Source organism: Dipodomys merriami, unplaced genomic scaffold, assembly GCF_024711535.1.
Source record: "Dipodomys merriami isolate MVZ:Mamm:240054 unplaced genomic scaffold, mDipMer1.0.p SCAF_14, whole genome shotgun sequence".
Lineage (NCBI taxonomy): Eukaryota > Metazoa > Chordata > Mammalia > Rodentia > Heteromyidae > Dipodomys > Dipodomys merriami.
In genome coordinates, this window is record NW_027202715.1 from 14,854,105 (window position 1) to 14,880,889 (window position 26,785).

Below are 26,785 nucleotides of genomic sequence, written 5' to 3' on the forward strand. Positions count from 1 at the left end.
GTGATGTTTTTTGACCCAAGGATACAGGCCTGCACAATAAAGTCTTCCCATCTTTAAGATGGGATTTTTATGTGGAATCTTCAGACTTTTCCATGCTAGTGATTAATTCAGAAACATTTCTAACATCATGTGGGTCTAACATCCCATGTCTAAGAGCTGACCCAGCTTCTACGTTCCCATGTGCCTTCCTTCCCAGTCTGTGCCCTGGCCAGAAACTTACTGTAGCAGATCAGGTCCTTCCCTGGGCTGGCCTCCCTGGGTCTGCTGTAGCAGGTGAGGACAGCATGGGACAGCACAGGTACATGGTTGTGGTGGCTGCCATCTGTTTGTTCCGTCACCAATCTTGGATAGAGTTAGAATCCTGCCAAACTGACCCACAGGCTGTTTGTCCTTCAAGGGCTCATGGCTTTCTTTGGTCACTTTCTAGCTCTCCCAGGAGATACAGTGCTCCATGGCCAGCTACCTCCAGTCCCTGGTGAAGTCAGAGAAGAACCGCCAGGTCATGTGTGAGGCAGGGATGCTCCGGGCGCTCATGACCTCCTGCCGCAAGTCCCTGAGCACCAGCAGCAGCCCCCTGCACTCTCTCCTCATCAGAATCTTTGAAAAGCTTGCTTCCCAAGCCATCGAACCAGACATGCTAAGGTACCAACTGTGTGCGCTAAGCAGTAAATATGACAGAGTCAGGTGGATGCTGGTGGCTCACACCTATAATTCTAGCTTCTTAGGAGGCTGAGATCTGAAGATCATGGTTCAAAGCCATCCCAGGCAGGAAAGTCCCTGAGACTCTTATCTTCATGAACCAGCAAATAGCTAGAAGTGTCACTGTGGCTCAAGTTGTAGAGTGTTAGCCTTGAGCAAAAGAAGCTCAGGGACAGTGCTCAGGCTCTTGAGTTCAAGCTCCAGGACTAACACAAAAAATAGCAAAAACAAAAGCACCTCATATGCAAGAAGAGAGAGTATGAGGTTGTGAATTCAAATCCTGGGACTAGTAACAAACAAAACAACAAAAACTTGCAAACAATGTACAACACAAGGTGTAGTTGAGACATCTAGCTCTGTCAGCTCTCTGGGCTGGGTCGCAGGAAGGGATGGGCTACTGCATGGCTGTTGGAAACAGTATTTCAAGGCAAAGGAAGACAGAATCAGGGACACTGAACACCTAGAGAAGCGATCTGTAAATGTTTTGCTGGCTGAATATCTTCACTTGGTTCTCTTGTGTGTTGTAATATTCAGACAATTTCTTGGCCTCGGAATTCACCTACCTCTGCCAGCTGAAACAAAAATCCTCAGTTCTCCTCAAGGGCACAGAGGTGAGTCTGATTGCTCAGGTGAGGCGGGGGAAGAAAAGCAGTGGCTTAATGGAATGCAAAGGAATTCTCATTCCTAGTGAAAAAATCATTCATAACAGAGGGAAAGCAGACAGATTAAAAAACATGGAGCAAGCAGGCACTGGTATCTCATGACTATAATCCTAGCTACTCAGGAGACTGAGATCTGAGGAACATGACTCAAAGCCAGCTCAGGCAGGAAAGTCTGTGAGACTTATCTCTAATTAACCACTAAAAAGCCTCAAATGGAGCTGTGGCTCATGTGGTAGAGTGCTAGCCTTGAGCAAAAAATTTTAAAAAAAATCAACAGAGATAGGGCTTTGTTATGGCAATTCCTGGTGACCTACAGAAAGCCCCCTCAGAGTTGTGACAGGTCCCTTGGGGATACCACCCCAAAACACAGTGTGGAAAAGAGCTGAGGGAGGACACATCTTCTCTTGTTTGTTGCTTCAGAGTCACAGGCAGCAGAGCCAGGCAAAGCTGAGGGCCCTGCGGATGCCAGCCCATGCCCTGGAGTGGAGCTCAGGTCTCCGGGGGCCTGCCAGGATTCCACCACTGCCCTTCAGACGGCCATGAGCCTCATCTCCATGACCTCCCCGCGCAACCTGCAGTCCCAGAGGGCCACCCTGGCTCCATCCTTTGTGGAATTTGACATGTCTGTGGAAGGTTATGGGTGCGACTGACTTTTACATATTTTGAAAATGGCTTGGTAGTGTTTTCTAGTGCCACTGATGAATTTGAACATTGATTATAAAGTCACTCAAGAAGACAAACGTGTCTTAAGTAGTAGCTAGTCCTGTAGCCATTGGCTTTCCCAGAGGGTCAGTGTCTCTCTACCATGGAGGACCCTTCTTTCCCTGTTATGCTGCTCCTAGAAAGCCCTGTTGCCCTGTCTAGCTTCCAATGTAGATTATTCCATTTGGGGTATCCTACCAGCACCAGTTACTTTCTGTCTGTGGGCCCTGGTGGTGGAGGAGGGGTACAATCCCTGCATTAGGATCATGACATGGCTCAGGCTGGCAGTGTGGATGCAAGACGTTGGCTTGCAGTCCAGTGACCGGATGTTTTCTTATTTCAAGCTGTCTGTTTATTCCGACCTTGTCGACAGTCATGGGGACCAGCACGGAGTACTCTGTCTCTGGAGGAATTGGGACAGGTAGGGATCTCCCAAGTGGCTTTGTTCTTCATCTGGCCCCAGGAATAAATCCTCAGGTAATTCTTGGCTACAGATTTCTAATTGGTGTATTCAGAAAGCACGAGCTCCTTTGGGGCCTGAGAATCTGTATGTGAGCTACCACGTGTGTTCACTCACACTCAGAGGAAGTGTCCTGCTCACTGTGTCCCCAGGGCTCACTTAGTATCAGTGGCCTGAGAGGCAACCAGTTCTGGACAGATAGCCACCAAGAATGGACCAGAAACTGGGGGCCACTCCTAGCCACCCAGGAGGCTGAGATCTGAGGATCATGGTTCCAAGTCAACCTAGACAGAAACCTCTGTGAGACTTATCTCCAATTATCCACCAAAGAGAAGTTGTACGTGGAGCAGTATCTCAAGTGGTAGAGTGCTAGCCTGGAGCAAAAATCTCAGGACAGCACCCAGGCCCCGAGTTCAAGCCCTAGGACCAACACACACAAAAGACAAGAAAAGAGAAGAATGGACTGGGCCTTGGCAGGTGGCTTCGGGGAAGGGGAGAGGGGAAGACACACTGGGCACATTACTTTGCATCACATGGTGCTTAGATGAAAACCTACCTGGCAGGACAGTGCAGGCTCAGTGCTGATGGAGACCAACAGGAGAACCAGACTTTGGGATTCTGTAGGAACATGGTGCTGAAAGCCATTGCCCTCTGGCCCATCAGTGTAGGGCAAACCTCCTTCCGTATGAGCCAGGCACCAAGTGTGCCAGGATGGCTGCTGATGCCACTTAGAGAGGACGGTGCCTGTCTGTCCCTCCAACTCTGCTATGAGATGAGAGAGCATGGGGGCATCTCTAGAGTGAGCCACATCACCTTCCAAAGGTTTTTGTTGTTGGTGGTGGTAGTGGCCCTGGAGCTTGAGCTCAGGGCCCTGAGCTCTTTCACTCAAAGCTAGTACTCTACCACTTTGAGTCACAGCTCCACTTCTGGTTTTGGAGATGAACCGCAATCATCAGATCTTAGCCTCCTGAGGAGCTAGGATTACAGGTGTGAGCTTACTTCTTGTAAGCATTACTTACTTTTTCTGAGTGTCTTCTGCTGAATCTGAATGATGACACATGGTGTCCGCTGCCTTATGGAGTTGGGATGAAATGGGCTTGGGGGTTGACAGACTCCATGCCTGCATCTAGTAGGTGCACAGCAGAGCTGAGTTCAGAGCTGCGAGATGAGCTGTGCTTGTGTACTTCCCAGGTGCTTCCAGATCATTCCCTCCACCCGGAGGCCTGACCTTCTCCTGCTGGTTCCTGATTAGCCAGCAGGCCACTGTCACTGAGGGCCACCCACTGCGCTTTCTGACCCTGGTGCGACACCTGGCCAGGACGGAGCAGCCCTTCGTCTGCTTTTCTATCAGCCTCTGTCCGGATGACCTCTCTTTAGTTGTGTCTACAGAAGAGAGAGAGTTTCAGCCCCTGGGTAAGGCACTGAGGGTTGAAGCTGGTTTCACCCACATTTAAGGGGAATAAGACTGAATTACAAGCACAAGGCACAGGCGTGCTTGGAAGCTTGATATCTGCCCATTTCTCTTTGTCATTTGACTTGGTTCTCTTGGGTTCCACACTTGGTACATATCTAAATATATATTGAAATAGATCTCTATACTTACCTATGTGTCTGTCTATCATCTATCTACCTACCTTTGTCAGTCAGTCGATCTGTCTGTCTGTCTCTGTCTCTGTCTCTCTCTCTCTGTTTCTCTCTCTCTGTCTCTGTCTCTCTGTCTCTGTCTCTGACTCTGTCTCTCTCTTTCTGTCTATGCTGATCCTGGGGCTTGGACTCAGGGACTGGGTGCTATCCCTGATTATTTTTTTCCTCAAGATTAGTGATCTGCCACTTGAGCCACAGCTCTGCTTCAGGCTTTTTTGGGGCAGTTAATTAGAGATCAGTTTCATGGACTTTTCTGCCCTGTCTGGCTTCAAACTACAATGCTTAGATTTCAGCCTCTTGAGTAGCTAGGACTACAGATGTGAGCCACTAGCTCCTGGCTCTTTTATTTGGGTCCAATTGTAGGGCCTGAACTCTGGGCCTGGGCGCTGTACCTCAGCTCTTCAGCTCAAGGCTAGCGCTCTACCATTTGAGCTACAGCACCACTTCTGGCTTTTTTCTTTTTGCTTATGTGGTGCTGAGGAATTGAACCCAGGGCCTCAGGCATGCAAGGCAAGTGCTCTACCACTGAGCCACCTTCCCAGCCCTAGCTCCTGGCTCTTATCTATATACATATTTATTATGAGCCACTGTGGCCTGAGCTCTGGGTGGCTTTATAGTTCTTGAATACTCAGTGGTTTTCGAGAAACATAACTTAGTCACTACAGAGTGATCATAGATTGGGGGATTTGCCGAATGGACAAAGGCTGAATGACCTCCTGAGCAAGGCTTGTGCAGGACAAAACAGAGCTGAGCCAGAGCTGAGGTGGCCTTAGACATGTCCACAAACACCCCTGTGGTTCACACAGCTGGTGGGTGCTCTGGCAGGCTGGTAACCCTGGGCACCCAGGAGCCTGATCTTTCTCCAGTGAGGCTCCCTTAGACTACTCTGGGCTCTGCCTTTGTTCTCCAAGCTCACCTGCCTGAGAGAGCCAAGCCCATGGTACTCTAGCCCCCTTTGCCTCCTGTGTATCCTGAGAGCTGCTATCTCAGCAAATCTTGTGGAAGGCCAAGAGAATAGGGGGTACTGTTGGCCCCCAGAAAGACTGATCAGCTCTCTCCTTCTTAGGAGATGGCCTGCACATGGTCATTGGGAGCCACCTTATATGGGTTAGCTTGTGGCCAAGGGCTGGCTTCTGGGGGAATTTTAGTTATGTGATGTTGGCTTCTACTCATAGGGTTGTTGGGAACACTAACTGAACTTAATGACTAAAACTAGCATCTGGCATGGGTCCGAGGTCAACCACTGGTGCAGTTGTTTGTTTTCATTATTGAAGAGTCAAGGGCTAACCTGAGAGCTGGTGGCTCATCCCTGTAGTCCAAGCTACTCTAAGGAGGCTGTGATGTGAGATCATGATTTGAAGCCAACCCAGGCAGAAAAGTCTGTGAGACCCTTATCTCTACTTGAACTCCAAAAAATAAAAATAAAAAGCCCAAGTAAATTGTGGTTCCAGTGGCAGAGTGTGAGCCTTGAGCAAAAGAGCTAAAGGACAGTACCCAGGTCCCGAGTTTAAGCCCCAGGACTCTCTCTGTCTCTGTCTCTGTCTCTGTTTCTCTCTCTCTCTCTCTCTCTCTCTCACACACACACACACAGAGGAATGAAGGTGTAGATCATGGCTCCAGGGGTTCTGTAGCTTACCTCAGTCACTCTCAGCTCACTATAACATGAAATGCCCAGCCTTTGCTTTGTCTTGCAGATATCATGGAACCTGAAGACGAGGGTGAGCCCTCTGCAGGACGCCAGCTTCAGGTCAGGTGTGGTCAGCATCTGGCTTGTGGTCAGTGGCATCACCTGGCCGTGGTGGTCACCAAGGAAATGAAAAGGAATTGCACTGTCTCCACCTATCTGGATGGACAGGCCATTGGCTTGGCCAAGGTGAGATCATCTCCTAAGTGGTATTTGACCCATGACCCTGCCTTCCAGCCCTGCCACCTGGTACAGCCCTGATTCAGTTCTGTGTTCTCTCCTGGCAGCAGGTTTGATATCTAATACAATTCCCTCTTGCTGTGGGGATATTGCCTGAGCTCACACCTAAAATGGGCAAGCTTAGAAAGGGGGTTGAAGGTCAGAGGACCAGGAAAGAAGTCAGGACAAGGGGATAGATCTGTAGGAAACTTCATAAGAAGGCAGTACCAATTTCTGGAGTGCATAAAGCACTTGGAAGTGCAGATTTCCCGGGAAGGCCTGGGTAGGACTTAAGGTTGAACTTTTCTAGAAGCTTCCTGGCAAGACCAACACAGGAGTGTATACAGTACCCTTAGGAGTAAGACACCAACAACCTTTCCTATTTAAGACAAAAATACAAAGGAGGTACCCAGGCCATGGAGACCAAGAGCTGGCAGGGTGCTATATGAGCAGCCCTTATCAAAGGGCCTAAGGAGCTCAGGGAGGGGAGGCCTTCCTGGGTAGCTAGCCTTCCACTCAGGCTCCAGAAAGAGCATCTACATTCTACAATTTTTCTTTTGCTGCCGATACTGGGAAGTGAACTCAGAGTCTAGGTATTTGTCTCAGCTTTTTTGCTTAAAGTTAGTGTTCTACCACTTGAACCACAGCTCCACTTACAGGTTTTTTTGAGGGGGGGTTAATTGGAGATAAGAGTCTTACAGACTTTTCTGCCATTATCTTTGAACCATGGTGCTCAGAATTCAGCCTCCTGAGTAGCTATATTACAGGCATGAGCCACCAGCACCCAGCAACATAGCCTTTTTTAGTCGAACACAGCTTATATCCCAGACCAGTGGCATCAGAACTGCTGAGGGTGGATAATCTGACCAGTCACTAGAATGTTCATATTTTCTTTGTTCTAATATGCAGGCAGAATGAAGCACCTTAATTCAAAATTTTCAGCTTATGTAGTGTTGACATTTAGGGATGATAAAAATCTTTATAGTGGGATCCTGTTTTTTTCTGTGTCAATTAAGTGTTTAATTAGATGCTAGATGTCATAGCAAAGTTCTCTCGCCATGTCCCCATTGTGACCACCCAGATTTTCTCCAGATACTGTCTAATGTAGCATGAGGGGCACAGCGTCTCAGGTTAAGAAACACGAGGTTAGCCAGGCACCAGTGGCTCACACCTGAAATCTAAGCTACTCAGGGGACTGAAATCTGCTGATCATACTTCAAAGCCAGCGGAGGCAGGAAAGTCTGTGAGATTCTTATGTCCAATTAACCACCAGTAAACTGGGAGTGGCACTGTAGCTCAAAGTGGTAGAGTGCTAGTCTTGGGCAAAGGAGTTCAGGGACAGTGCACAGGCCCTGAGTTTAAGCCCCAGACAGTCAAAAAAAAAAAAAAATTCTCAGCCGGGCGCCAGTCGCTCATGCCTGTAATCCTAGCTACTCAGGAGGCTGAGATCTGAGGATCGCGGTTCAAAGCCAGCCCTAGCAGGAAAGTCCGTGAGCCTCTTATCTCTAATAAACCACTAGAAAACCAGAAGTGGCGCTGTGGCTGAAGTGGTAGAGTGCTGGCCTTGAGCTGAAATGTGCAGGGACAGTGCCCAAACCCAGAGTTCAAGCCCCACGATGGACTAAAGGAAAAAAAAAATTCTCCATGAACATGTCACCTGCAAACAGAGACTCTTCTTTTCTAAGCTGTATAAATATTGTCAGTACATAAAACTTTATTAATAAACACTAAAGTTCTTAGTGGGATGACTATATAAGGATAATTAACATTGCATTTATTTTGACATTTCTTATCAAAATTGTCTCCACAGGGATCATTAGTATTTTATTTTTGTCTACATTTTACAGTATATTTCTTGGATTTCAGTTGCTATTTTAAATCTTTAGATAAAAGTAAATTTTGATTTTGAAATAAGAATGAGCTTCATTATGCCATGTCATTAGACATGTGCTTTATTAATTCTGAGGCTTAACACCACTTATTTCTTCCATCATTCATATTTTAACAGATGCTGTATATTCAGGCCTTACCAGGACCTTTCCTTGCAATGGATCCATCTTCGTTTGTGGATGTTTATGGCTATATTGCAACCCCAAGAGTTTGGAAACAAAAGTCATCATTAGTTTGGCGTCTTGGCCCTGCATACCTCTTTGATGAAGCCATATCATTGGATACTCTAGAAGTTATTATCAAACTTGGCCCAAGATACTGTGGTAACTTTCAAGCAGTGCATGATCAAGGTATGGAGTGTTTTGATTTATGATGTTCTCACTGATAGCTTTTAAATGGACTTCTAGTTATTTATAGCATAAAGCCACTTATATAACCATGTTCATTGCTGTACTGTTCACCATAGCCAAGGTATGAAAACAACCCACATGCCCCTCAAATAGGGTATATATACCACATTTTATTCAACCATTAGAAAGATTAGTACATTTGCAAAGAAATGGATGGATCTGGAAAAAAATGTTAAGTAAGTCAGGCCTAGAAAGACAAGGGACAAATATGGTCTCTCTCATATGTGGAAATTAGAACTACTTTATAAATGTACAAGTAAACACATACAAGTTGTATGCAAGTGAACACAAATATATTAACATAAATATGAAATGTGCAGGGGAGAATTCAAATGTAATTCCTTAAAAAATGAACTCACAGTCCAACAAAATGAATACTGGGAAACTGTCACTTGAGAGGTATGAGGAGTAAGTAGATGAAGGAAGAGAGGAAGGGAGGGGGAGAATGCAGTAATAATATTTGGTGTATGTCCTATGATACTAAGAAAATTTAGAAGAGGGAGTAGAATCGGAAGAATGGGGGAGAATGATGAAATTGGTGACATTGATCATGCTGCATTGTACTTATAAAATGATCTGTTGAATGGTAACTCCTACAACTACTTTAAGAAACTAAAAGTATAATTTTTTTTTTAAAAAAGAATGAACTCACCACAGGTCAATCATTAGGGAAAGCCTTTGTAATTGGATCATTATATATTTACAACCTAACCAAAAATGTCACAGAAAAGGAAATGACAATATCCTTTAGGTTTCAACTCCAAAAGCATCTAATGGAAGAGGGTGGGTGGGTAATACCATCGGCAAAGGGAGAAAGACATGAGATAAATAAGCTACATTCCTCTTAATGAAGAAGCTTTTTAACTAAAGTATACTGTTGTCTTAAATTATTAAACAGGCAGACAAAACATCCACATTTTCATTATTGATTGTTGGCTGTTCAAGCAGGGAGCATTGCTCTCCGAGCTCCGTTAAGTCAAGGGGGTCAGTTCCCATCTGGGAAGAATGATAAATGCATCTCTGCGTAGAGGCTTTGTGCGCAGTGAGGGGCAATTGAGTGCTGTTGAGTGTTTTCTGTCTCCAAGCCCGTGTCTTGTTTGAACTTCATTTCCTGTGGCAAATGGCATTGACCAGAGCAATGAGTCTAGGTCAAGTTTCACTGATTCTATACCCATAGTGTCACTAACACTCTGGCTCTTATTCCCTTGGAAAACTAGTGTGCTAATTCTGGGCGGGATGTTCACTACCAGAAAATCCTAGGCCTTTCAGCCCAGCTTATTTCCTTTTGTTGAAGTTGAGTTTCTTTTCAGTTGGCAGATTTGTTTTTGTTCAAGGCTAGCACTTTACCATTTGAACCACAGCTCTACTTCTGGGTTTTTGGTTAATTGGAGATAAGAGTCTGATGGACTTTTCTACTTGGGCTGGCTAGGATTACAGGTGTGAGCCACCAGTGCCTGGATCTGCTAAATGTTTTGTACTCTGATAATTTCCACCTGGAACACCTCTATTTTTATAAAAGGGTCACTTTGAAGGATTTCTCTCTGCATGCAAAAACATCCAATGTAAAAACAAAAGCATCTTCTCAGTGATTACCTTGTTGCATGGTAGTATATACATTTTATTTTCATGCTAGTACTGGGGCTTGAACTTAGGGCCTGCATGCTGTTCTTTAGCTGTTTTGCTCAAGGCTGGCACTCTACCACTAGAGCTACACCTTTACTTCTGCCATTTTTTTGTGGTTAATTAGAGATAAGAGTCTGAAGGATTTTTCTGTCAGGCTGGCTTTGAATTACAGTCCTTAGATCTCAGCCCCAGGATTATAGACATGAGCCACTGGCAACTGGGAACTACAGGTATTTGTTTGAGGATTTATTTCCTTCTCTATGAAGGAGTCAAGGACTGATTGAAGGTGTATTGCTATAGGAGAGGACTCAGACAGTGAGGCCACACCCCTGGTTGCAGAGGAAAAGATCTCCTTTGGTCTTCATGTGTCCAGCTCCTCCACCACCAGCATAGCAAACATCAGAAGCATCTACAATGAGGTGGACAGCCGCCTGATCGCCAAGGAGGTACAGCTTCAAACCCTATTTGCTGTTCACTGTTAGAAGTTTGATCTCATAGCTTGCTTCAGCTTCCAACGTCTGAGTAAACTCTAATTCACAATTGTCCATTTGTAGATGGATATCAATTCCTGCATACCTCCCACCTCATTTATGAAAAAGCCTTGTGTTTCTCCACCCATTAGCACCATCCAAGACTAGATCTTTTATTTATAATTACTCAGAGATGTAAGCGGGTGATCTTCCTGGACAAGAACAAATGGACTGATCTCAATACATAGAGATTATCAATAACAGAGAAACTACTGCTCTTCCTTCTGGATACTCCTGACTCAACAAAGCTGTATAATGGTTTTTTAGTTGCTCTGATTTTGTTTTTTTGGTAGTATCAAGGTTTGAACTCAGGATCTTGTGCTCGCTAAGCTGGCATTTTACCACTTGAGTGATACCTCTCACTTTGCTTGTTGAAGTATTTTTGTGCCAGTCCTGGGGTTTGGTTACAGAGCCAGGGAGCTGTCCTTGAGCTCTTTTTCTCAAGGCTATCACTTGAGCCATAACTCTACTTCAGCTTTTTGGTGATTAAGTGGAGATAAGAGTCTTATCCTTCTGAGAGTGGCTTTCAACTGAGATCATTGGATCTCAGCCTCCTGAGTAGCTAGGATTATAGGCCTGAGCCACTGGCAGCTGGCTTGTTTTTATTTTTATTTTTTATTTTTTTAAATGGTGTCTCATGGACTTCTCTGCCTGAACTGGCTTCAAACTATGATCCTTCAAACTGTAATAATAGCTAATCAGTCTTCTGATTGCATGAGCTATTGGTGCTAAGCATGTTGTGATTTTTTAAAAATAGCAAACTTGCAAAACAATAAGCAAATGCATGTGCAGATGAGGATGTTCAACTCTGGCATAAAGATCTCTTTGGTTTTTAATGCTGATAAATTTTGGCTGGTTAGTTTATATTCTTTTTGAAAAAAATTTATTGTAAAGGTGAGTTTATATTCTTTTTACCCTTTCCCCAAAGAAGGGATAAGGAATCAGGAACTAGATCTTGCTGAGCTTAGGTGTATAATACACTTTACAATAAAGGGGGTGAGGACTCCATTCTTTCTGCTCCTCTGAAATCAGCCACAGCTGGGTTTTGCAAGAGCCTGGACAACCTTGAACTGAGGAGGTAGTAGGTCTTCTTTTGATATTAGCGTTTCACCAGAAGGTGTTTGGTGTCTGTGAGTTCTACCTGCTCTCATCAGCTCCTCTCTCTCTCCATTACCCCTGTTCCTTTTTTATTTGCCAGTCCTGGGGCTTGAATTCTGAGTCTGGGTGCTGTCACTGTCTTCATTTTGCTCAAGGCTAGCACTCTACCACTTGAGCCACAGTGCCACTTCCAGCTCTTTCTGTGTAGTTTTTTGGAGATAAGAGTCTCATTGATTTTCCTGCCTGGGCTGGCTTTGAACCAGAACCTCAGATCTCAATACCTCCTGAGTAGCTAGGATTATAGGTATGAGCTACTGGTGCTCAGCTAGCTCCTCTTCTCTCTTAATTATGCAGACTGCATAATTAAGGCAGGTCTACTTGCATTTGAGTCAGTGTGGGAACAGGGCAGGGGAGCCCAGATTTTGGCTTCAGTTCCTCAACCCAGGTTTAAGTACTATTCATCCACTCATCATTGCTCATGGAGTGCCATGAGGACCAGGCCTTGAATTCCCGTCCTTTAGGAGCTCCTGACTCACACCCCTTCTTTATCAAAAGTTTCATAGGACTAATGTCACCACTTCTTCTAGATGAATATTTCCTCTCGTGACAATGCTGTGCCTGTGTTCTTGCTGAGAAACTGTGCTGGACATCTCTCAGGATCTCTCCGCACCCTGGGAGCTGTCGTTGTGGGCCAGTTAGGTAAGCCAGGCAGTGAAGCTTTACTGCTCTTTGTGAAGAATGGCTTCTGCAGCACAGGCTGGATAGAGCATGCTGGGGAGCCACGGTAGGAGGGGGAAGAGTGGGGAATAAACTTATTCAAAGAGTACTGGGTGCTGATGGCTTACTCTGTATTCCTAGCCACTCAGGAGGCTGAGATCTGAGGACTGTAGTTTGAAACCAGCCCAGGCAGGAAAGTCAGTGAGCCTCTTATTTCCAATTAACCAGCAAAAAGCCAGAAGTGGAGGGATGGCTTAAGTGGCAGAGCACCAGCCTTTCACAAAGAAGCTTTAACCCGCAGATTGGGCATAAAACAAAAAAACAAACACCCCCTTCCAAACCAAAACCAACTAACACCAAACAAAAAATAATCCTAGCCAAAGACTGGCTAGCCAGATGAGTTCTTTCTGCTGCATCTGGCAATTGTGACTAAGCTCAGTGACTCACCAGGCTGGTGACCATACACAACCAGAGCCTGTCTGGGGACCATGTTGAGTAGAGGCAATGGTGGTGGTTGGTTGAGTGCAAACACCAGGCAACAGCTGCTTGTCATCATGTGATAGAGCAAGAGCCCAGCAGAGAGCCTGGTACAAGGGTCCAGCCCAGCAGGATCCAGAGAACAAGGAAAGGCCAGAGGTTAATCAGAGCAACCAGGAATCAGTGCTTTGGGCTCCCTCAGCACTATGGATTCCACACAATGGTGCTAAACTGACAGCCTTTGTGCTGTTTGATGATACAGACATTCCCTATGCAAGATCCTTCAGCCCCTATGACATTCAAGCCCCTCCCTTTCCTCCCAGCCTGACCCACTGCACAGGCCCCTCTGCTGCACACTGAGAGGCAGGGCAGCTCCCCTAGTCTTGTATGCCACCAGGACCTGCATTACTGTGGTACAGCTGTGATGTGCTGATGAAATGCCTTCTTGGTCTTGTGCAGGGGTGAGAGTATTTCACTCCAGCCCTGCTGCCAGCAGCCTGGACTTCATTGGAGGACCTGCCATTCTCCTGGGTCTCATCTCCTTAGCAACAGATGACCACACCATGTATGCAGCTGTGAAAGTCCTGCACTCGGTCTTGACCAGCAACACCATGTGTGACCGCCTGATGCAGCATATCGGTGGATACCAGGTAACCCTGTCCCCCTCCCACTGAGCTTGGGACTCTCCCAAGCATTGTTGTCTCCCCTGCTCCTGTGACATAGCTCAGAATAGCTCAGAGCCTTCTGAGTCTGGAATTGTCACAGCAGAACTAGCATAAGAGGAGCTATGTGCTGTTGGGTGCTGGTGGCTCACATCGATAACTGGAGCTACTCAGGAGGCTGAGACCTGAGGATCACGATACAAAGCCAACCCAGGCAGGAAAGTCCCTGAGACTCTTTTTCACTTTTTAAAATTTTATTGTTAAGATGTTGTACAGAGGGGTTACCGTGACATGAATAAGGCAATGAGTACATTACTTGTTGATCATTGTTCCCCTTTCCTTCCTTGTTGTTCACCCACCCACCTCCCAACCTCTTATCCCCCTCCTCCTTCTCCCCTCACCACCTGAAGTTGTAAAGTTCGTTTCCAATATACTGTCCTGTGGGTATCATTGTTGCAATGGGTCATCCCGTGTCCTTGTTTCTGCGTTTTGCTATTCCCTTTCCCCTCCCCAGAACAGACAAATGTATGTACAAGATGCAGGGTATCAAAATCAAGTACAACAGGGGATATGCCATAGGGGAAAGAAGATACAAAGGAAACAACAACAACAAAAGATAAAATCACATGGTACATTTCAAACAAAAACATAAAGACAGACCTCTTGTATCCATATCTTGGGTTTCATTTTGCTTATTAGCATCATCTTATATGGTCATTTCTACATGGTTTTTGAGCTTTTCAGCTCATCAGATAAGATTATCCTATATGTATATTAATTATTGCAAATAAAGGAAACCATGGAACCTAAATTTCTTTGGGACTGAATAACTTCACTTAATATGATTTTTTTCCCAACACTTTCCATTTCCTAACAAATGGAACAGTGTCGTTCTTTCTGATGGAAGCATAGAATTCCATTGTATATATGTAGCACATTTTCTTGATCCATTCATCTACTGAGGGGCATCTGGGTTGGTTTCATATCTTAGCTATGGTGAATAATGCTGCAATAAACGTAGTTGTGCTGGTAGCCTTAGTATGGCCTTGTTTGTGATCATTTGGGTAAATACCCAGAAGTGGGATTGCTGGGTCATAGGAGAGCTCTATGTGTAGTCTTTTGAGGAACCTCTGTACTGCTTTCCAGAGTGGCTGAACAAGTTTACACTCCCACCAACAATACAGTAGGGTTCCCTTTTGGCCACATCCCTTCCAGCATCTGTCATTATCAGATTTTTTGACTATAGCCATTCTAACTGGGGTGAGGTGGAATCTCAATGTTGTTTTGATTTGCATTTCTTTTATGGCCAGAGAAGTTGAGCATTTCTTCATGTGTCTACTGGCCATTCCCTGAGACTCTTATCTCCAATTAATTAATCACAAAAAAGCCAGAAGTATTCTGCACAGTGACTCAAGTAGTAGAGTGCCAGCCTTGAGCAAAAAAAGCTCAGGGATAGCGCCCAGGACCTAAGTTCAAGCCCTAGGACCAGTACGCATGCACGCACGTACACACACACACACACACACACACACACACACACACACACACACACACACACACACACACACACACACACACACACACACACACACACACACACACACAAGAGGCCTGTGTAGAACAGAGGATAGTCACTTTTCTGTGGCTTCTGGAAATTTCCAGGATCATTTGTGATCTCTTCACTTTGCCTTTGAACTGTGGCTTAGAGCCCAGACCTCAGAGCCAGAATCTGGGATTTTCATATAACTTGATACTTTCTCTGTACTGTTGTTTGCCCTCTCTGCCATGGTTTTCCTACCTGTAAGGTCTAGTTGTTGGACTAGTTATAATCAGGCCACAGTGAGGATCATCTGATTCCATACAATAGAAGGGTTTAGAATTATGCCTTACCTATAATAAGTGCTCAGAAAATGGTTTTCTCACATGTAGTCTAGCCAAGAACTAATCCAGTGAGACATGGACACATCTCTGGTGTAACCTTTGCCTGGCAAGAAGGTGGCCAGGACAGGAGTCTGAGGGGCACACACACAGTAGAAAGTTGGGAGTAGAGCTGTGGTTCAAGTGGTAGAGCACTAGCCTTGAGCAAAAGAGCTCAGGGACAGCACCCAGGCCCTGAGTTCAAGCCTCATAATGGACAGAAAGAAGAAAAAAAAAAAGAAAGAAAATTGCATCTTTTTTTTTGCTTGGTGGGAATGAAAGAGAGATCATAATACAACTATGCCAAAAAACAAAAGTGACCAGGTTGGCACCAGTAGCCCATGCCTGCAATCCTAGCTATTTGGGAAGTGGAGATCTGAGGATTGTAATTTGAAACCAGCCTGGACAGAAAGTCTATGAGTCTGTTATCCCCAATTAACGACCAAAACTTGGAAACGGAGGAGATACTCAAGTGTTAGATTGAGAATTGAGCAACAAAGCTAAGGCGGAGTGCCCAGGTCCTGAGTTCAAGTCCAAGTACTGGCACACACAAAAAAATGACCAGACCAGTCTGAGAAAATATGTATCAGCTGACCATCACCTTCTCAAAGGCATATTGGAAGATGATGGGGAGTCTAGGGAAGACAGGGACAGGAGGTAGGGGATTGAGCCACACGAGATGAGCTATGCAGTGGGGAAGGACTCAAATGCTAGTGGATGGAGGTCAACAGGGATGTGAGACTTGGTGGAATACATCTCCCTCATCTCTAGGTTTGGGATACCATGTGTCTTGCTGACATCTCAGTGTTTCTACCCTGGAATGGATGCTTGCACCTTGCTAGTTTGCTGGTATGACTGAATTTCACAGCTGGTGGCTGCAGTCTGATGGCTGAAAGGAGGAAACCAGCAGAGTAGTGTTTGGGAAAGCTAGGGAAGAGCTTCAGGGGAGAACAGGAGTCCTAGTGACAGAGCAAGTCAAGGGGGACCCTTACAAGGATGTGCTGTAAAAGGCATGCAGGTTTTTCTTATGCGAGCATGGCTGGGTGCTGGCTCCAGCAAGTAGGAGTTTGTAGCTTGGACCAGTGGTGGGCACTGTGGGAGGGGACAGCTGCAGGAAAATGGCTCAGCCACCAGCCACGTGCTTGCTCATCCATGTACTGCTCTGGCTTCGGGGTCATTCCAGATAATGGCGTTTCTCCTGAGGAAGAAGACCTCGCTTCTAAACCACCGCGTCTTCCAGCTCATTCTCTCTGTGGCTGGCACTGCGGAGCTGGGCTTCAGGCCATCTGCCATCACCAACATGGGCATCTTCCAGCACATCCTCTGCAGTTTCGAGGTAAACTAGAGATCAGTCCTTAGGTCTTCAGATTGTGTGTGTGTGTGTGAGAGAGAGAGGGGGGTGAGGAAAGAGAGAGAGAGAGAGAGAGAGAGAGAGAGAGAGAGAGAGAGAGAGAGAGAGAGAGAGAGAGAGAGAGAGAGAGAGAGAGAGAGAGAGAGAGAGAATTATAATAAGGAAGGAAGTTGGGTGCTTTCTCTAAGTCCAATGGCTTAGCTCCCTTCATAGTCATAGTGTGGCAGTAAGAGGGAAAAGCTAAAATCACAAAAGTTCTGGATTTCAGACGTCTGTGTTTATAGTTAAACCATGTTACTTCTAGTTATGTGGCTTGAGCAACTTCCTTGACCTCTCTCTGAGACTCCATTCTTTGGTGTGTGTGTATGTGTTCATTCAAGTCCTAGGAATTGAACTCAGGGCCTGGGTGCTCTACCTTCTCTCTCTCTCTCTCTCTCTCTCTCTCTCTCTCTCTCTCTCTCTCTCTCTCTCTCTCTCTCTCTCTCTCTCTCTCTCTCTCTCTCCCCTTCCTCTCTTCCTCTTTCTCCCTCTCCCTTCCTTCCTTCCTTGGGCTAATGCTCTACCATTTGATCCACAGCTCTACTTCTGGCCTTTTGGAGGTTAATTGGAGATAAGAGTCTTACAGACTTTCCTGCTTGAGCTGGCTTTGGAAGTGCAATCCTCAGATCTCAGCCTCCTGAGTAGCTAGGATTGCAGGCATGAGCTGTCAGTACCCAGCTCACCTTACATGCTTTGGGTTGTAATTTTTCTCACATAGGGAACTTATGTAGGAATTTTCACCTTACAACATTATCTCCAACTAACTGACAGAAAACAGGGAGTGGAGCTGTGGCTCAAAGTGGTAGAGCACTAATCTTGAGCGGAAGAGCTCACTCAAGATCAGTGCCCAGGCCCAGAGTTCAAGCCTCACAATTGACAAAAAAAAAAAAAAAAAAAAAAAGAAAGAAAAAAGAAAAAGGCTGGGAAGGTGGCTCAGTGGTAGAGCACTTGCCTTGCATGCATGAGGCCCTGGGTTCGATTCATCAACACCACATAAACAGAAAAAGCCGGAAGTGGGTGCTGTGGCTCCAGTGGTAGAGCACTATCCTTGAGCTGAAGAGCTAAGGGGGTAGTACCCAGGCCTAGAGTTCAAGTTCCATGATGGACCAAAACAAAAAACAAAAAACAAAAAAAGGAAGGAAGGAAGGATTATTGTGGGGCTTCTCCCAGAGAAAATAAGGCTCTTCAGTAGAAGAAATTTCCACATGATAGGTTTGGAATTACATATTGGTTCAGGCTCAAACACATGTACATGCTGAGGTCAGAGTTCCTGGCTTCTTCCTGCTCTTCTCATCAAATTATTAGATCATTCTTTGATTTCTCTTTTTTGTGATTATAACAAATGCTACTGTAGACAGCACTTGTGTTTCCCTGTCCCCATGCACTTAAATTTTACTTTCTTTGCTTGACATCAGTGGCCCATGTCTATATTGCTAGCCATTCAGGAGACAGATCTGAGGATTGTAGTGTGAAGCTGGCTCTGGCAGGAGAGTCCATGAGACTCATCTTCAATTAACCAACAAAAAGTTGGAAGTGGAGCTGTTCTTCAAGTGGTAGAGTGCTAGCCTTGAGCACAAAGAAGCTCAGGGACAGTGCCCAGGCCCTGAGTTATGGAAAAAGTTGGGGGTGGGGGAGGCAGATGGAAATGGAGAGGAAGAGGGAGATGAAAGAGAGAGGAAAGGAGAGAAGGTGAGGGAGAAGGAGCTAGAGAGAGAAGTGAAGAGAAAAAAGTGAGGCATCAGCCTATATAGTCTGTGGCTTATAAGGGCTGAAAATCTGTCAGCCTGTTTCTGGCTTAAATGCAATGCACTTCTTTTACATTGCTTTATTTTGCTTTCATTCCTTAAAACAATTGAATTGATCTGTGTTTCATGCCCAATTTGTGGCACTAAGCTACTTAGGTCTTAGAGTAGAGAGGGTTGATGAATCCACAGGCTTTCTGAAAAATTCAGGTTCAATGGGACTCTTTTACATTTCCTCCTCCCAAGTGGACACTTGCTTGTTCCAAGTATGGCTGGTAATTGACCCTGTGGTCTCTGTCTGCTGTCCATGTTGAGACATGGAAGTGAGAGAATGAGTTCCAAGTGTGGCTGGTCTGAAGGAGCAAACTTGAAGACCAGTTTCTGCCAACTGAGTCTCTCTGGACCTCTGTCTCCTTCCCTACTAAATGAAAATGCAGTATTCCCTCCATATCTAGGCTTTCCCTTTAGTTAACCTCTGACTAAAAATATGAACACAAAATTCCAGAAATACTGCATAAAATTAATAAACCTTTTATTACAGTATTTTATTTTTGGTTGGTCATGGGGCCTGAACTCTGGGCCTGGGTGCTGTCCCTCAGCTCTTCAGCTCAAGGCTAGCTCTCTACCACTTGAGCCACAGCGCCACTTCCAGCTTTTCTGCTTATGTGGTGCTGAGGAATCAAACCCAGGGCCTCATGCATGCAGGGCAAGCACTCTACCACTGGGCCGCCTTCCCAGCCCCTATTACAGTATTTTAATATGATTAACCAATGTGATTATTAGGTATGATTGTTAATTTCCTATTATGCATAGATAAACTTTATAGATAGATCCTGTATTATTGATCTGTGAGGCATCTATGGAATGTCTTGTATCTCCCTGTGAATAAAAGATAGCTACTAGCCAGGCACTGGTGGCTCATCCCTGTAATCCTAGCTACTAAGGAGGTTGAGATCTGAGGATCACCATTCCAAGCAAGCCCAGGCAGACAAATCAGTGAGTCTCGTATTTCCAATTAATCACCAAGAAGCTGGAAGTGGAGCTGTGGCTCAAGTGATAGAACACCAGTCTTACGCACAAAAGCTCAGGGACAGTGCTCAGGCCCTGAGTTCAAGCCCCAGGACTGGCACTAAATAAATAAATAAAGACAGACAGTTACTTTGATGTCTCTTGTTGCCTTGAGCAAGAGGTATTATTGGCACATGTGAGCTATTTATGCTGCCCTGAGTGTGTTTTTACAATGTTGTGTCAGAACCTTCTATACCTGGGGCCTTCAAAAGAGTCATTATTTTCAGATGAAGAATAATCGTGTTCTCTAAAGGATGTAGAAATGGACTAGGAAGTACCACATCTACTCTGTCTAAGTGGGAAGCTTACAGTTGCATTTCCCTCACCTAAGTGACCAGGCATCATCCACAGACAGTGCACTTCCCATCTGTGTATCATTCACAATTCTCTTATGCAGGAACAGGCAGTGTGGGATGCGATGCAGATTTTACATAGAGGAACCCCAAGACAATGTTACACATAGACGTGTGTCCCATGGAGCACAAAACCTAGCTGCTACTGCCATTCCTGACACTGGCTGAGGTGAACTGGACCTGTCACTCAACCAATGTATCTTGACCTGTGTTTCCTCATCTCAAATAATTCCTACTCCATTATTTGCCCTGCAAAATCCAATGTAGATGAGTTGTGTCTAATGTGTGGTCTCCTGGGCTCTGGGACCAGGGCTGGGCAAACAGATGAGATGGCTATACAGGTGTTTTCTGGCCTAGGGGGTCATGTTCTCTATCTGCTGAGTAGTATCAGGAAAGCAAGTCTCATGCCAGGGCTGACAATCTTGTTGACTCCTGGCTGGAGATAACACCATACTGTATCCTTCTTCCTTCCAAACCCTCCTTCCTTCATGCTTTGTAGTGTATGTGTCTGTGTGTTTGTGTGTGTGTGTGTTTGTGTGTGTGTGTGTGTGTGTGTGTGTGTGTGTGTGTGTGTGTGTGTGCGCGCACAGGCCACAGGCTCTGTCCCTGAGCTTTTGTGCCCAAAGCTGGCACTCTACCACTTGAGCTACCCCTCCACTTCTGGCTTTTTGGTAGTTAATTGGAGATATGAGTCTCCTGGACTTTTCTGCCTGGGCTGGCTTTGAACTGCAATCCTCAGATCTCAGCCCCCTGAGTAGCTAGGGTTACAGGTGTGGGCCCCAGGTGCCTGGCTAGTACACCTATGTTGTATTCTGTCTTCCAGCTCTGGATGAACACTGCAGACAATCTGGAGCTTGCTCTCTTCTCCCATTTTGCAGAAATCCTTCAGTCACCAAGGTAGGCTGGGTTTCAGCAGCGTTGGATTGAAATCTAATGTCTTTATGCAAAGAAAAGAAGCCCAGAGGACAGGACAACCTGTGTATGACTGCAGTCCCAGAGTACCATGTGCTTAGGCTGGACAAGTGGAACAGGACTCTGTCCTCTGACAGAGTCAGGAGGGGAGAGCTTAGAGACTCTGCAGCCCCAGGGGTTCATGCTGACTTCAAGTTCCATGCGTGTGACCAGCAAGGACATCCCACTCCAGTCACATTTTGTCTCCCCCAACCCTCTTTTTTTGTGCCCATCCTGGGGCACAGGGCCTGGTACTCTCCTTGAATTATTATTATTATTATTATTAATTTTGCTCAAAGCTAGCACTCTACCACTTGAGCCATAGCTCCATTTCTAGCTTTTTGGTGGTTAATTGGGGATGAGTCTCATGGATTTTACTGCCTGGCATGGCTTCAAATTGTGGTCCTCATATCTCAGCCTCCTGAGTAGCTAGGATTATGATGTGAGCCACAAGTACCCTGGCTTCCACTTTGTCTCTTGATCTGAGCTTCTCCCAATGACTATTTGGACTCATTCAGGGCTCTTTGGGTTCCAAGTGGGAAAATTGCAAATCTACCAGCTTAAGGCAGATAGAAAAGGAAGAAGGAAGAAGGGAGAAGAAAGGGGGAGAGGAAGGCAATTCAAAAAACAACGTTATGGGCCAGGCACTGGTGGCTTATGCTTGTAATCCTAGCTACTCAAGAAGCTTAAGATCTGAGGATTGTGATTTGAAACCAGCTCAGGTAGCAAAGGTCATGAGACTCTTATCTGTAACCATCTAAACACCAGAAATAGAGCAGTGACTCAAAATGGTAAAGTGCTAGCCTTGAGCAACAAAACCTAGGACAGTGCCCAGGCCCTGAGTTCAAGCCTTACAATCGATCAAAAACAAAAAGGACACCATGGGCTTGCATCAGTGATAGATGATTCTGCATTGAGGCTGGGCAGTGCCTGTGGACATAGCTGAACCCTAACTCCAGTCTGCCTTGCTTCCTTTGACTCTGCTGCCTTTCAGCAGCTTCTCGGAGAGAAGGCCTTTGTGGAGCGTGTGCTGTAGGAGCAGGATTTTTGCTTCCCTCCGTAGTCCTAGGTTGGGACTGGGTTTCATTGGAGCATGCACAACCATCATACAAGCTATAGCCAGGTTGGAAGCATGGCTTTGCTTATAGAAGCTGGTGATGAGTTAGCTTGAGGTTGCTCCACAGCAGGCCAGGGGCTGGGGAAGTAGAAGGAAATGAAGCCTCCTGCTTCCCTCACCATCAGGCAGTTCTAGTTCACTGGCATCTGGTTTTTCCTTTTTTTCTTCTTCTTTTATTTTCTTTTATTTATTTTTTTTTGGTGCTTGTCTTGGGGCTTGAATTCAGTGCCTGAACACTGTCCCTGAGCTTTGTGCTGAAGGCTAGTGCTCTACCACTTGAACCACAGCTCCACTTGCAGCTATTTGGTGGTTTATTGAAGATCAGAGTCTCAAGGACTTTTCTGCCCAGGTGACTTTCAATCATGATCTTCAGATCTCAGCTTCCTGAATAGCTAGTGGTGAGTGGCGCCCCCTGGCTTCCTGTTGAGTTCTGAATGCATTCACACACATCTTCCCATTCAGCTGCCTGTTATTGGAAAGCTGATAGAAACTCCACTACATTCACACCCCGTTCACCATGCTGGACATTCAGAGAAGAGTGAGGCCTAGTCCTGTGAAGAAAGGACTTGGAGAAACACAGGGAGGAAAAAGGAGAGAAAAGCTGTGGCAGCCCAAGCTAGAGAGCCTGGGCCGACATTGCCTGGGGAGCTGTAATCTTTGGAGGAGGTAGAATTTACTGGAAATTGGATTTGTGACCAGACTAAGTAGGGGGGGGTGGCGGGGTGTTGTGGGTATTTGAATTCTCCCTCCCTCCTCTTTGATTCTGTGGCTGCTGGATCCACTTTGTGGTTTGGGGAGGCAGGAAAATCACGTACCCAGACACACCCGTGGAGGACCTCTTGTTGAGAGACACAGGAGGCTCATGTGTGTGTCTGTCTTTGTTCTGAATTTTCTAAGGCCAGTACTCATTTTCCCAAAGGCTTAGAATTTAAGTCAATACTTGGGGTTTGTTTTTGAAGGCAGTTTCCGGCCCAGGGATGGGTTTGGTGGGGTGGAGGGAGGCACATGCCCCAGTGACTCCGTGCACTTGGCAGACATATTCTCAATGGATGTCTGATGGCATCTTGACAAGCTGCCAAGAGAGCACTGGAGTCAGAAGGCCATAGAACAAACCTAGCTTGGGGGGCGGGGGGGAAACCTTTTTAGCAAAAACACAGCAAATTTGGTTCATTCCAGTAAAAGCTTTTACTGCCTCTTTCCCTGGGTTCATCAGGGAGGGACCCAGGAATGCTGAGGTTGCTCACCAGGCACAGCTTATACCCAAGCTCATCTTCCTCTTCAATGAGCCTCGCCTGGCCCCCTCCAAGGTCCCTACCATAATTGCCATCCTAGGCTGTCAACTGAGGAGCCACTTCAGTATCCAGGACTTGCTCAGGTACCTTGCCAAGCTCCCCTGGGGAAGGGCAGGGGCCCCAGGACTGCTTCCCAAGGGAGTATAGACCCACTCCTCCTGCTCCTCCTCCCCCTCCTTCTCCTCCTCTCTTCTTCCTCCTGCTCCAGCATGCTCTCTCTCTGTCTCTCTCTCTCTCCCTCTCCCCCAAGGGAGCATAGACCTAGCTCCACTCTCTCTCTCTCTGTCTCTTACTCTTTCTACATATTTAATCTAACATATTTAGGAACCCTCTAGAAGTTTGTTTTGGGCTGAGAATTAGGAGAAGGGTGAGATGTCTTGTGAAGAGGCTGGGTTCCCTCATCAGAGATTTGGTCCACTGCCCCGTGGTGTGGGATGGTTCTACTGTGCCTGAATGGAAGCATGTTCAAGAACATAGCAGTCCTTGGTGGCTGGTGGTGTCCACATCTGACTCCTGCAGACCTCCCCTTCCTCAGACATCCCAGCTCATACCACACCTAGCCCCTCCTTTCCTCCCCCCATCTGATCTACAGGAGCCAGAATTAACATCTCCAATGAATTTTGACCCATTTTAGAAGTCTCTGGAAGTGCTGTGTGGGTCATAGAATTACACAATGTCCCTTACACTGAGGCCAAAAAGGTAAAAAATTAGGCAGATAAGCAGAGACGATGACCAGTGGAGATTAACACACCCTCCTCTTTCTTGGTGACGGTGGCCCACTGGAACCAAAGATCCTGGGAAAGCAGAGACAACCAGTGGAGACAATGGGCCCTTCCCCTTCCCAAAGACCTCTGAAGACTGTGACAATCACTCTGATGAGAGCAAAGTTCCTGATGAGACTAGAGCAGATCCGCACAGGGGACAGGCACCCAACCAGATGGGTAGGACAGCTGAGAGTCACAAAAGGGCTGTAAAAGAGAGACCCCAGAGAGCCTATAGCAGCTGCTGATTTCTGGGCCCTACTCTGTACTTGCTGCTGCTTCCTCCTCTCCCCCTTCCTCCTCCCCCTCCTCTCCTTCTCTCCCTCCTCCTCCCTCCCTCTCCCCTCCCTCTCCTTCTCCCCTTCTTCCTTCTCTCCCTCCTCCTCCCCTTCTTCCTTCTCCAATTCCTTCCCCTTCCCCTCCTTCCCCTCCCCCTCCTTCCCCTCCTCCTCCTTCTTCTCCTCCCCCTCCTCCTTTTCCTCCTCCTCTTTCCTCTCTCTCCTACCCCTCCTCTTCCTTCCCCCTCCTCTTCTTCCTCCTCTTTTTCCTCTTCTTGCTCTTCTTTCTCATCCTCTTTTCCCCCCTCCTTCCATCTCCTCTTCCTCCTCTTCTTTTTCCTCCTGCTCCTCCCCTTCCTCCTCCTCCTCTTCCTCCTCCTTCCTTCCCCCCCTTTCTTGGGAAGCAGGTGGGGAAGTGCTCACATGGTACAGGGTGACCCTCGTAGTTGGGAGTCCAGGTTAGGGGCTTACATTATCATGCCAATAGCTATGTTGCTTTTCCTCAATTTCTCTCAGCATCTTTACTCTCCTTTTCCAATCAACTTTGCCTGTACTCCCACTTTTCCCAATTCACAATTCTTTATTTGGTGAGGAGAAAGAATAAGATCCACTGGTCAGTATCATCCCTCCCCCCCCCCCCGCCTCCCCAAAACCCCATGGAGTGGATGTGGGAGAAGACACTAATATGTGCTCTACAGGTATGGCTGAGGCCACCACCGAGCCTTTTCTTGTCTTCCTGTCGCCTGCAGGGTTGGGCTGTTTGTCATTTACACCCTCAAGCCTTCATCAGTGAACGAGAGACAGCATCTGTGTGGATGGAGCCAGGACCACCGTGAGCCTGGTGAGAGTGTATTTCCCTAACCCCAGTCTGAAGGTGACAGGATGAACCTCCCGGTGTTTGGAGGCATGCATTGTTGGGGGGTGTGAGCAGAGGTCTCCACAGCTGGCCCCATGGCTGAGGCTGCATCTGGGAGGCTGAAGATTACCATGAGAGTCACAAATGACACCAATGGGTTCACTCCTGCTTGAGCGTCCTTGGCAGCAGTCAGCTCCCTGCATGTGAGACCCTGCCGCCTTTCTTTGCTGAACCCCATTAACTCTCAGTGCCCCCAACACATCCAAAATGTAATGTTATCAAGCTTCTGTCCATGATGTGGGCATGGGAGGCCATGTCCCCTAACTCCCAACTTCTCTACAAAAGTAGCCATATTCATTCCCAGCCCTACAAGCTTCTAAAGCCCCTTGGGCTTCTTGTAATACACAGATTTGTGATGCCTGCCTGCCTGCCAGCCTTCCCTCCCTCCCTCCTTCCCTCCCTCCATCCTTCCCTCCCTCCCTCCCTCCTCCCTCCCTTCCTCTTTCTTCTTTCTTTCTTTCTTTCTTTCTTTCTTTCTTTCTTTCTTTCTTTCTTTTCTTTCTTTCTTTCTTTCTTTCTTTCCTTCCTTTCTCTCTCTCTTTCTTTCTCTCTCTTTCTTTCCTTCCTTCCTTCCTTCCTTCCTTCCTTCCTTCCTTCCTTCCTTCCTTTCTTTCTTTCTTTCTTTTCTTTCTTTCTTTCTCTTTCTTTCTTTCTTTCTTCTTCTTTCTTTCCTTTCTTTCTTTCTTTCTTTCTTTCTTTCTTTCTTTCCTAATGTGAGGGTTGAACTCACGTCCTAGGCATTGTCCTCTTAGTTTTTTTAGCTCAAGGCCAATGTTCTACCACTTGATCCATAGCTCTACTTCTGACCTTTTTGGTGCTTAGTTGGAAATGCAAGTCTCACAGACTTACTTGCTTGGGCTGACATTGAGCCATAATCCTCAGATCTCAGCACCTGAGAAATAGGATTACAGGCATGAGCCACAGGCATCAGGCTAGAATTCATTTCTGAGTCACTCTCTCTCTGCTTGGATGCATAGAATAACCTTATCCATGTTAATGCTCCCCTGTCCACTAAGGTGATCCATGGGGGACCTCTACAAGCCACTAGCCACATGTAGCCTTTTAAATTTGAATTTTAATTAATTAAAATCATATAAAATTTGGGCCAGGATTGGTGATACACACCTGTAGTCCTAGCTAAGCAGGAAACAGAGGTAGAAGGATCATAGTCTCAGGAAAAATTGTAAGGCCTTTTCTAAGAAGAAAGGAAAAAAAGAAAAACCTAAAAGCAAAAGGGGCTGGGAACATGATAGCAAGTGGTAGAGTGCTTGCTTATCTTTGGATGTTCAAATTCCAAACTGGAACCCTCCCCCCCCCCCCAAAAAAAAAAGGCTTCTTACATGAGCTAGGCACCCATAGCTCATGCCTGTAAACCTAGTTTCTTAGGAGGGCTGAGATCTGAGTATCATGATTCAAAGCCAATCTGTTCAAATAAATTAATGAAACTCTTATCTCCAATTAACCACAAAAAAAGCTGAAAGTGAAGCTGTGGCTCAGCTGGTAGAGTGCTAGCCTTGAGCAAT

The 26,785-nt window shown here is 46.2% G+C and overlaps 1 protein-coding gene across 1 annotated transcript in view; it reads left to right on the forward strand.

Annotated features, from left to right (window-relative positions):
• The window catches only part of Wdfy4 (WDFY family member 4), a 268,757-nt gene that overhangs the window by 73,046 nt on the left and 168,926 nt on the right, over positions 1-26,785 (forward strand). Inside the window, exons 15-29 of the mRNA XM_070020489.1 lie at positions 428-642; positions 1,234-1,310; positions 1,782-2,001; positions 2,408-2,484; positions 3,715-3,936; positions 5,862-6,040; positions 8,079-8,310; positions 10,294-10,439; positions 12,209-12,320; positions 13,275-13,465; positions 16,578-16,730; positions 20,771-20,844; positions 23,229-23,390; positions 25,096-25,187; positions 25,451-25,499. Of these exons, the coding sequence (XP_069876590.1) occupies positions 428-642; positions 1,234-1,310; positions 1,782-2,001; positions 2,408-2,484; positions 3,715-3,936; positions 5,862-6,040; positions 8,079-8,310; positions 10,294-10,439; positions 12,209-12,320; positions 13,275-13,465; positions 16,578-16,730; positions 20,771-20,844; positions 23,229-23,390; positions 25,096-25,187; positions 25,451-25,499 (2,201 nt within the window). The remainder of the gene's footprint in view (positions 1-427; positions 643-1,233; positions 1,311-1,781; positions 2,002-2,407; positions 2,485-3,714; positions 3,937-5,861; positions 6,041-8,078; positions 8,311-10,293; positions 10,440-12,208; positions 12,321-13,274; positions 13,466-16,577; positions 16,731-20,770; positions 20,845-23,228; positions 23,391-25,095; positions 25,188-25,450; positions 25,500-26,785) is intronic.